The sequence below is a fragment of the Triticum aestivum genome, chromosome 4B (assembly GCF_018294505.1).
Source record: "Triticum aestivum cultivar Chinese Spring chromosome 4B, IWGSC CS RefSeq v2.1, whole genome shotgun sequence".
In the NCBI taxonomy this organism is placed as follows: Eukaryota; Viridiplantae; Streptophyta; class Magnoliopsida; order Poales; family Poaceae; genus Triticum; species Triticum aestivum.
This window is the reverse complement of record NC_057804.1, coordinates 27683255-27694297: the sequence shown is the minus strand read 5'-3', so window position 1 is coordinate 27694297 and position 11043 is coordinate 27683255. Positions and strand designations below refer to the sequence as shown.

Sequence of the window (11043 nt, the reverse complement as noted above, 5' to 3'; positions counted from 1 at the left end):
CATCTTCCGACGGTACGGCGTCCTTCGAGCCAGGACGAGGGGCAGGGGTTCCCTTTGGAGATGGTTTTCAGTTGGCTATTGCAGCTCACCACTCCTAGTGTAGATGAGGGCATGCTCCCTTCCTCTGTCGGGGTCTCATTTTCTTCATGCTTCCGCTCCACCTATGGTGCTCATTCTGTAGGTGAGGGCATCATCGACATCAAGCGAAGCTTTATTTTCCATTCTGTTGTAGTGCTTGGTGTAGTTGATGTTTGTAAGTTGTCTAGTAGTACTATGTATCAGCCGTCTTTTTCTTTTTTCCCTCTTGTAACGTGTTGTCCGATGTAATTCCTAGCCGGTTAATAGCTTTGTTAATTCAAAGTCGGACTCTTTCTCGAGCCTTCGTTCTAAAAAAACAGTAGTCATGTGGGTTTGACGTATCGATGTCTCACATGTGTTTTATTGATTTATTTTCCTTTTTAATATTTTGAAAAATACTAAATACAAATATTATGAAAAACAATTTATTTAGTTATTAAATTTCAACGCACACTAAGTAAATGTTCATGCAATGTAAAATGAATGTCCGCTCAACTTTTAGAAAGTGTTTATGTCATTCAAAAAAATGTATGTGACATTTCATAAATAATGTATGTGACATTTTATAAATGTTCATGTGTTTCAAAATAATATAAGTTAATTTTTTAATGATTTGCAATGCAACAAAAATGTTCATGTAATTCACAAAATGTTTTGTACCATTAAAAAATTAAGTTTCATTTTAAAAAATGTTTGCACATTTCAAAAAATGATTATGAAATGTAAAACAATGCTTGCATAGTTTTAACGTGTATTTGAAATGATTATATGTTTTTTATCATTCATAAAAATGTTGCAACGTGTATTTGAAAATGTTTTAACAGACTTTTTTTAGGAACAATGACAGTGGGAAAGGCTCCCCCTGACTTTTAAATTTCACTGGTCAACAAGGTTACATGGTTTATACAAAGGGGAGGGGGTGAGGAGAGGTGAGAGGTTTGTTCCTAACAGACTAGGGAATGACCATAGTAAAAAGTGTATAACCAGATAGCAATAGCAGCCAGCAAGGTACGGCAGATCAACATCAGAGAGTAGTAACAAAGGGAAGTACAAAGGGTTAAATTTTATGTTTGCCCTATGCACCATCATAGCAAAGTCATTTTTGAAGAATCTAGCCAACCAGGAGCCATGTGAAGGTGGCACACCTCTGAAGTGCTTATTATTTCTCTCCTTCCAGATCCCCAGGCAGCCACAAGCCCACAATAAATATCTCCAAGAACATAGGTCTACTCCAAATATATTTTTCTTTGCGTGGGAGGTCTGCTCCAATTCGCTCTGGTCACATGAACTAGATGCAGCCAACAGTAACCCTGGTGCCACTGTTTTAAAAAAATCTTAACCATTTATATGAAAAATATTCAACATGCGTAAAAAAAATTAGACGTATATGAAAAATATGCAATGTGTATGAAAAAAATATAAAACAAACATATATTTTTAAAATTATTAATAATTTATTGAAAAAAATGTTAAACGTGTATAAAAATGTTCCTGATATACACCAAAAATGTACAATGTGTGTGAAAAAATAAGACATGTATTGAAAAAAACAAAGAAAATCGATGAAAATTGAAGAAATAAAAAAGGAAAAACCAAAGAATAAGAAAGGGAAAAACCAAAGAAAACGGATACAAGCAGTGAATAGGTGAAAAAGAAAATCATAGAAAAAAACCACACTTGAATTACAGTACTGGGCCGGCACAGGAATGGCCCGCCGAGGGGCGAGACCGAGGTAAGTTTCGCACGGTGCAAGAAATAGCTCCCACGATAGATTTGATGGCATGCTGTATGTGTCGCTTGTAGCTAGCCCGATCCTCCTCGCCTCGCCTACACGGAGATGTGCTGGGGCTGGCATAAAAAACATGAAATTTTCTTTCATCGACGGTAATACGGCACGACTCAAAAAATGAAAAGCGGTATTGCGCCATGGTATTTTCCAGCATGCACGCCACAATTTTCCAGGACTATGTTTTTTTCTTTTTATTAATTTTAGCAAATATTAAAAAATTAACATAGTACAGACGCAAGCACTCATACATACGCGCATACGCTCATCCGTATGCACGCCCACACACCCACCATATCCCTATTAACACATTTGAGAGACTGAACCGGCATATCTTCTTGAGATTTATGAAGTCACCGTAGGCGTCTCGCCATTGACGGGAACGTCTCCTCCCACTCGCATCGCCAGAAATCCTTAAATAAATTCAGAAATAATGCGAGCATCAGGACTTGAACCCTGATGGGCTGAGGATACCACTGTCCCTCTAATCATTCAACCACATGTTGGTTCACATTTCAGTAAATATTGATGAAGTGTAGAAAATCATTCATGCAATTTGTAAAAAATGTGTGTGATATCTAAAAATTCACACATTAAAAATATGTTCATGAAAATTAAAGAATATCATGAATATATAAAAATGTGTTTGTGTAATTTGAAAAATAAAATGTTTGTATCATTCAAAAAGTGTTCATGACATTTGAAAATTGTTCATGTGTTAAAAATATGCTCATGAAATATAAAGTTTTGTTCACTTAATTTTGAAAAAAAATTCATAACATAAAAAAAAGTAGAAGAAAAAACATTTATTTTGAAAAACAGGGGAAACGAAATAAACCCGATAAAAAAAACACATAAAAATAAAAAATGATTTAAACCTTCCTAAAACCAGGGGAAAGGTTCGCGGAACCAATGACCACTTCCTTCGAAAATGAAACCCAAACACAGACGGCTCCTTAAGGATGAGTTTGGTTGCCTTGAGTGAATAGTGTATGCATTTCAACCACATCTCACCAAAGCCTGGTTGAGCAAAAACATGCAACAAACCAACATCTGCATGTTGTTTGGTTGCCTGTATTGCATCAATGGCCATTTTAGGCCCAGTTGTTTGGTTGCCCGCATTTGTGTTTAAGGGATGAGCAGATGCAAACCACAGTTGTTTGGCTGCACATGTTTGTGTCCTGCTCCACCACATTAGACACAACAACAGGCAGAGCACTAGCAGCACATAAACTAGCAAGTAAACAAGGTAACAACAGATAAACAAGCAACTAAATATGCATACTAACAGATTCACAACAAACAGGCATTTTAAAGAGAGCAGGGGCATTCCATGCCCCCTGCTTCACCACAAGGTGCTGAACCCTGGACAAAATATTAACAAATTCACGCCAAGTTCTTTGATCACCGCAGTAAACTAACTACGAGTCCATACTAACTACTTTAGAGGGTGAATTCAAGGTCACCGATGTAGTTGTGCCTGGTGCAGCGCACCCTGCACCCGATGGAGCTGTCGTGGTTGTAGATTTGGACCTTGAGACCTAGGCCAGAAATGCGCAGCACGACGAGGTCGTCGGGGACGATCCTGTGGTGGCGGCAGACTAATGCCATGGCCAAGCACCATCTGGCCCTCAAAGCTCTGAACCTGCACCCAGAATTCGCACCACTTATTGGAAGACAGCCAGACGACGCGCTTGGTCTTGATCAAGAGCCACTGCCTCATCACCTCCTGGAACTTGGGAGGCATGACGAGCATGGCCAGATCCTCCTCTTCCATGATTTGCACGTAAAACCGAAGCGGCTCTCGGGGCCCCTCCTCATGGCGGGTCCTAGGAGCTCTTCCCCTTGAACGTGGTTGGCTCATGAAGGCAACCCTGCCAGGCAGGTTCACCCTTTGAGCTAGCGGTTCATGGGGATGTAGTCCACGACGGCCTCAGCGCCAGCGACGACATGGGCTCCTCCGCCGGCCCTATCCCACTCCGTCTTCATCACCTTATCAGGTAAGATGACATGGATTAGTAACAGGGTATTGGCAGCATGCTACATTTGTACTAGTGCCTAAAGTAGCAAACACATTGGTCCTACCTACAATGCGAACCATGCACGTAAATCTAGCATGCATATTTGTACTAGAACCCTAAGCAGGAACATCAAAGACAACATAGCACCAATATAGCTAGCATGCCCATGAGCCCTAAGCATGAACATGAAAAACACACCAATCTAGATAACATGCACATGAACACTTAGCGGGAACATCAAAGATAGCAACAATATGGCTAACATCATGAACACATTGTTGCGCGTGAGCAGTAATCATGAACATCAAACACAATCTAGCATGCCCAAGAACACATTGTACATCATGAGCACTAAGAAGACACCAATCTTGCATGCCTATGAACACTACTAAGCATGAACATCAAACACAGCACCTATTTGCCATGCCCATTAACACATTGTACATCATGAGCACTCCAATCTTGCATGCCTATGAACACTACTAGGCATGCACATCAAACATAGAAACTACCCTGCCTATGAACAGTACCACACAAGAAGGGATCGAATCGAACCGATTCACTGGCATGCTAATGATGAAACCCCTAACCTACAAATTACGAGCAGAGGGAGATTTGGTTCTTACCGTAGTGGATGTAGCTCGAGCATACGCCGGCTGGGGAGAAAACCCGGGCGGGAAGGAGATGGAGGACGAAGAGGAGGAGCCGCCAATGCCGACGGCTGTGCTCGTGGCCACGTGCGCGGTCGAGGAGGAGGGCGTCGACACCCATTGGCCTGCCACGATGCCCGGAGAAAACCCTTGGGTAGGGGTAAACCAAAAATGGCCTGCCACGACATCCATTGCCCCCCCCCCTCCACCACGCACATAGGGGTTCCGAGCAGCGGCGCCATCGAACCCAGGACCACGAGGTCCGGTACCGGCGGCGGAGCCGGAGCGGCCGGCACCGCATTGACTGGACGAGGCGGCATGGTGCAGGTAGGAGACGACGCGTGCAGAACCTGCCTGAGATCGACCCCCTGAATTTGCCAAGCCGGCAACCCACTGCTCTTGGATGCGGTTGGCGGAGCTGATGGTGTTCAGCGGGCGGCGCGGGGGCGGGCGACTCATCAAAAGAGAGGAGCGGAGAGGACGCGCGGTGAGAGGAGAGTGAGGAAGCGTGGTGTGAAAGGGAGTGGGCGATGAAAGATGAGAGGGGTGGGAGTTATGAGCAGTCCCGTCCATCTCTCGCGCTTCCCTAGGCGTGCAACAAGGAGACACGCGTGGCCACGCTCGGCCTAGCTGTGAAGAAGCTGCATATTCGGCAATAGCTCGCGGGCCTGACCTGGCCCGGGACTGCTCTATGTTTCGTGCGGGCCGAGATGTGGGTGCAGCCCAGACAACCAAGCTGCTAATTTTCGTCCCGCGCGGGCCTGGTTGGCCCAAATTCGAGCAACCAAATGCGTCCTCCTTGGTCTCACAGAAGGCAGGGTATAGCTTTTCCGAGATTTGACTAGCTGGATGCACTCTAGCCACAAAGATTGAAAATCCCATTTGGAGTTTGGACGCCCCTCCACCTTCTAGTACTGTAGATACAAGCTATTACAAGCCTAATTGCCGCAAAAGAAAAAGGTACTCCCTGTGTATATAAAGATCTTTTAGATCACTGCTCTAGTGGTCTAAAAGATGTTATATTAGTTTACAAGTAGTAGCTAGAGCCTGAATTTTGCCGTTGTCAGTGACAAACGGATAGCGACGACGACATCCGATCCATTGGCGCTGCAACCAGCATCTACCCAACTAATCCCATGCCGTCTCGATCGATGACAGTTTGTGTCATGCTCCTACGTACTGTCTCGTTGTCCCACCACCCACTCGTAGCTAGCTAGCTTCCACATAACGCATCCTTCCTTGCTCCGGCCGGTCGCTGCAACCCCAGAACCACCATTCCAACTCCAACTACGCCACATAAAATACGCAGTTCCGATCCGAGGTGTGCATGTTGGGACTGCACTGCACACCAGACCCAAGCTAGCTAGTTCGCCAACCCCATCTAACAACGTGGGAAAGCAAAGCAAAGCAAAGCGGGGAGGGTACGTAACGGGATGCATGGCTGGACCTGGATATTTTTCCTACCTAAAAGCCACCCAGTCTTGCCCTCGTCTCTCCAAACTGCGCCTGGCCCCATCTGGTTAACGGCTTCGATCGATCGATCCAGCGAGCGAGGGTCAACGACTGATAAATAAAACTCTCTTGATGCAGGCACATCCTTTCTCAAAATGTTATATAGCGAACATGCTCTCGGAGGGACCGTCCGGCCGGATGATCTAGGGCTCTAGGCCTCCTATCCTAGAGCGAACGGTCCAAACGGAGCGAACAAACGTCCAGAGCGCGACATTGCATGGCAATTACAAAAAGGAAAAAAAAATGTGGCAACTTCTTCGCGTACCATGACGTTTTTTTCTGCTCTAGCATGGCAACACCTGAACATGCGTGTCTACTTACTCAGTTGCATCATGGCGAATCATTCGGTCATAACATGGCAATTTTTTTCTACCAGTATGGCAATTACTGAACGCATGGCAAATTCTCTCTTCACAACATGGCAATTTATAGCTCTTTTATCATACAGCATGGCAGGCCTCTAGCGGTGCGTGAGGAAGAGGGCGCAGGGCGTCTGGCTAGAGCCTCTTAGAGCGAACGTACTACAATTCCAAAGTTACTGCGATTTGTACAATTCCAAAGTTTAAAAGTACTCTCTCCGTCCGAAAATACTTGTCATCAAAATTGATAAAAAAAATGTATCTAGAACAAAAATGCATCTAGATACACCCCCTTTTATTCAGTTTGAAGACAAGTATTTTCGGACGGAGGGAGTAACTGGTAAAGTGGTCATACTTGATAACTACTCCCTCCGTCCGTCTCAAAATGTAAGACTTTTATTTTGACACTGAGAGAAGAGAAGAGGCGGCTCATCCACCGACAGAGACGTGACGAAACGCACGCACGCACGCACGAGGAAGCGGGAGAGACCACCGGCTACATAAATGGAGGCGAGCATGCGTTTCTTCCACCATCATCAGCCGCTTCACTGCGCTGCAAACTGACCCCGGCCCGGCCCGCCCCGCCCCCTTCGCCTCCCCCTCCTCGCCGGCCGGCCATGTCGCCCGTCAAGGCCGAGGACCTGGTGCCGCACCCCTGCAGGGAGCAGTTCGCCGAGCTCGACTACTGCATCACCAGCCCGCCGCCATGGAGTGCGTGCCCTCGCCACTCACTCATCCGCAGCTAGCCGGTAGGCCGGTTCACCAATGGCTTCGAGCTCTGACTGACGTCTCTGCCTGCTTCTCCTTTGCCGCATGCAGTCACCACGGTGGTCGTCGCGTTCCAGCACTACCTGGTCATGCTCGGCACCACCGTCATCATCGCCACCATCCTCGTCCCCATCATGGGCGGCGGCCATGTGAGCCTCATCTTCCTTCCCTTCCCTTCCCTTCCCTTCACGCGCGCTCCTCCTCGTCGTGACCATCGTCGTGCGCATTGCAGGAGGAGAAGGCGATCGTGATCCAGACCATCCTCTTCCTCGCCGGGATCAACACGCTCCTGCAGGTGCACTTCGGCACACGGCTCCCGGCCGTCATGGGCGGCTCCTTCACCTACATCTACGCCGCCGTCGCCATCATCATCAGCCCGCGATACATCCTCTTCATCGGCGCCCCTTTCGAGGTCCGGCCCGCGTTTCTGCGCTTCTCCCTGCTGCTCTGTCCCGCCCTGTCCTGTCCTGCTCCTGCGCTGCAGCGGTTGGTGGCTGCACGACTGACTGACTCATCGACCGATGCTGTTCTCTTTCAGAGGTTCGTGTACACCATGCGGTCGCTCCAGGGCGCGCTCATCATCGCCGGCGTCTTCCAGGCCGTCATCGGCTTCTTCGGCATATGGAGGGTCTTCATAAGGTCGTCCAACGGTTCCTCGCTCCCTCCCCTCACGCCACCGTCTCCGATCCCTGTCAAAACCCTCTCTCTGTTGCTAGTTGCACTGACGATGCTTGAGCTTCTCATGCCAGGTTCCTGAGCCCCCTCGCCGCTGTCCCCTTCGTCACCCTCTCCGCGCTCGGCCTCTTCTACTTCGCCTTCCCAGGGGTAAAGACACGAGCTCTTGATGCCATGGCTGTCGTCACTCTTGCTTCTGTTTGGATTGTTCCCCTCTTGATTCAGTATCTGAATTCTGTCAACACACTTTGGCCGTCCTGCAGGTCGCCAAATGCATCGAGATCGGTCTACCGACGCTCGTTCTGCTCCTAATATTCTCAGAGGTATCAGGAGGAATTGGTCTGTTTTTCTCTAGACTAGATTTGTAACTGAGAATTCATTTCCTGACCTCCTGTCTCTTCTTTTGCCCTTGCAGTACGCGTCCCATTACTTTGCCAAAGGGAGCTTCGTGTTCGGCCGGTGCGCGGTGCTGGTGACGGTGATCATCGTGTGGATCTTCGCCGAGATACTGACGGCGGCCGGCGCCTACGACGAGAGGAACCCCGTAACGCAGTTCAGCTGCCGCACCGACCGCTCCGGCCTCATCCACGCCGCGCCCTGGTATGGCCTCTGACTCTGAACCCTTACTGCCTAGTCCTCATGCTCCTTGGAGTGGCTCACTGACATGCGCATCCTGCTGCTTTTGCCATGAGCAGGGTCAGGTTCCCTTACCCGTTCCAGTGGGGATACCCCATCTTCTGCGCGCAGGACTGCTTCGCCATGATGGCCGCTTCCTTCGCTTCGCTTATTGAGGTACGTGCACATCTTCAGTTCTGCACTTCAGTGAAATTGGGACTGTATCAGATCGCCGCAATTCGGCGAAACAGAGTAGCATTAGGTACAAGGAATTTCTTGGGTTTAGTCTGATGAACAGTTCTACTTTCAGTCTACCGGCACCCTAATCGCAGTGTCAAGATACGCAGGCGCAACATTCGTCCCGCCTTCTGTTTTCGCTCGTGGAATTGGCTGGCAGGTACTTGAATAACACAAAATTAAAAGCTTGAATCTTCTCATGAATATTTTGCTGCCAGCACACTCACTGCCAAGCAACTTCCAAACTATCAGGGTATATCTATCATACTAGATGGGATGTGCGGTACGTTGACAGGCACAGCAGCTTCAGTGTAATGAGCTCTACATCTACCCCAGTACCTTCAGTCTGCTGAGAACCACTGCTCGTAAATCACCTAAATTGAAGTATCTAACTGATTTTCCTTGTTTGATCGTGTAGTGAGAACTGCGGTCTACTGGCCTTGACGCGAGTTGGAAGCAGACGAGTCATCAAGATTTCCGCTTTGTTCATGATCTTCTTCTCGCTGTTTGGTACTGCTCCTATTCTCTGGATCTTTCAGCACTATCAGTGATCAGTGATCACCATTTATAGTCAGCGACTTCATTTGGCTGACATGGCTTAACAATCAACAGGAAAATTTGGAGCAATTCTTGCATCTATTCCGTTGCCGATTTTCTCTGCACTTTACTGTGTTCTCTTTGCTTATTCAGGTGAGCATTACATACCAATCCACCAGAGTTTTATGGAATCAAATCCTTGAATGTTCATAACATTTTTATTCCATTGATCTTGTTTTCTGCCTGAAACAGCTGCTGCAGGCCTCTGCTTCCTTCAATACTGCAACCTTAACACCCGGAGAAGCAAGTTTATACTCGGCATCTCCTTGTTCCTGGGGCTATCCATACCACAGTACTTCCGGGAGTTCGAGACATTCTACGGCTTTGGACCAGCTCACACACGTTCACTGGCGGTATGTAGACTCAACTACAGGGTGACACAACCTAGTTATTATAAATATAACTTTCACACTGATCATGACCTAAACCTTATCTTGTCCATTGAAATTTCAGTTCAATGTCATTGTCAACGTGATATTCTCCTCGCCCGCGACTGTTGCTGCCATACTTGCCTACCTTCTCGATTGCACGCACCTCTACTGGGAACCCCATGTGAGGAGGGACAGGGGCTGGCTGTGGTTGGAGAAATTCAAGTCCTACAGGCATGATGGCAGAAGCGAGGAGTTCTACGCTCTACCATATGGTATGAGCAGGTACTTCCCCTCGCTCTAGGAGAGGTGACGATGCGAGGATGAAGTGGTGGGAGGTAGAATTTAGACGGTGATTCAGGGGATCATCAGTATATGCAGCAATATGTGATGTTTTGATTCTAGCATGCAAAACATTTTGGATGAGAAATGTAGCATACTCACTGTGATATTCGGATGAGGATACTGTCATATCAACCAAGGGGAGCTAGCAATTCTTCTACACCAGTTTAACCCTTTTGCTTTTGTCTTGTCTCTGATTTGAAATAGCAGAACACAAACACCTTGTAGTTTGATTTTATCGCTGACGGGCAACAGCACATGTATACCTTCCATGAGGAATTGGATTGAGGAAACAGGCATCAGTTAGTAAACCAGAAACAGCAGAATGTATATGTTTCATGAGGAATTGAATTGAGGAAACATGCATCAGTCAGTAAATCAGTTAATTCTAGTTCACCATCCTCACCTGCAATTCCATGCCTTTTTGTTTATGCGATCTGTTTGGAACCCAATAATCTTGTGCCAGTTTCACAAAAAAATGATAATGATTTAATTGCAGCAGGAATCTACAGAGATTACAATATTACTCTAAAACCATTCTGGCAATAGCTAAGTCCAGCAAACCAATTTGACAATCTCAAAGCCCGCAAACCCTACATGGACACCTATGCACTTCATATTTATAAATAAGAGCTAGCACCTTCATTACATGAAAATCTACCACTGGCACATGTTACCTCTTATTACTACTATATATACTTCCTGTCTATGGAAAGTTTCCGACTTCAGAACGGAACGGCACAGCAGTGGGCACCCAGACGCCGCAGTGCTGCCTTGCGGCGCCATTCACTCAGTAACATGAGGAATTGAATTGTGCATCAGTCGGTAAATTTTCACAATGACCAGTGAATTTATTGCAGATACAAGTCAATTCTAATTCACCATCCTCACCTGCAATGCCACCCTTTTTTGTTAATGCAATGTGTTTGGAAAGCAAGGATCTTGGCAAATTCCCACCAAAAAATTACAACAACTTAATTACAGCAGGAATCTACAGGGATTACAATGTTTATTACCCGAAAACCAATCTGGTGA

At 46.7% G+C, this 11043-nt stretch overlaps 1 protein-coding gene across 2 annotated transcripts; it reads left to right on the top strand.

Annotated features, from left to right (window-relative positions):
* Positions 1 to 6926: 6926 nt before the first annotated feature.
* On the top strand, positions 6927 to 10404 carry LOC123090753 (nucleobase-ascorbate transporter LPE1). 2 transcript variants are annotated; one of them, XM_044512087.1, is made up of 14 exons: positions 6928 to 7117; positions 7226 to 7323; positions 7407 to 7586; positions 7713 to 7813; positions 7924 to 7999; positions 8113 to 8172; positions 8265 to 8449; positions 8545 to 8641; positions 8775 to 8861; positions 8954 to 9012; positions 9120 to 9211; positions 9314 to 9391; positions 9491 to 9651; positions 9752 to 10404. In XM_044512087.1, exons 1-14 carry the CDS (start codon positions 7024 to 7026, stop codon positions 9968 to 9970), a joined length of 1587 nt encoding a protein of 528 aa, XP_044368022.1. In that variant the 5' UTR covers positions 6928 to 7023; the 3' UTR covers positions 9971 to 10404. The 2 variants fall into 2 exon arrangements, with proteins under 2 accessions (XP_044368021.1, XP_044368022.1); XM_044512086.1 differs by having other exon boundaries at positions 6927 to 7117; positions 7407 to 7813.
* The last annotated feature ends 639 nt before the right edge of the window (positions 10405 to 11043 follow it).

What these genes read in the sequence shown, in the direction of transcription:
- LOC123090753 (XM_044512086.1), top strand. Translation starts at nt 7,024, where the DNA reads ATGTCGCCCGTCAAGGCCGAGGACCTGGTGCCGCACCCCTGCAGGGAG. An exon ending in TCTACTTCGCCTTCCCAGGG is followed by an intron (nt 8,000 to 8,112) that starts GTAAAGACACGA and finishes GCCGTCCTGCAG; the next exon opens with GTCGCCAAATGCATCGAGAT. An exon ending in CCTTCGCTTCGCTTATTGAG is followed by an intron (nt 8,642 to 8,774) that starts GTACGTGCACAT and finishes TTCTACTTTCAG; the next exon opens with TCTACCGGCACCCTAATCGC.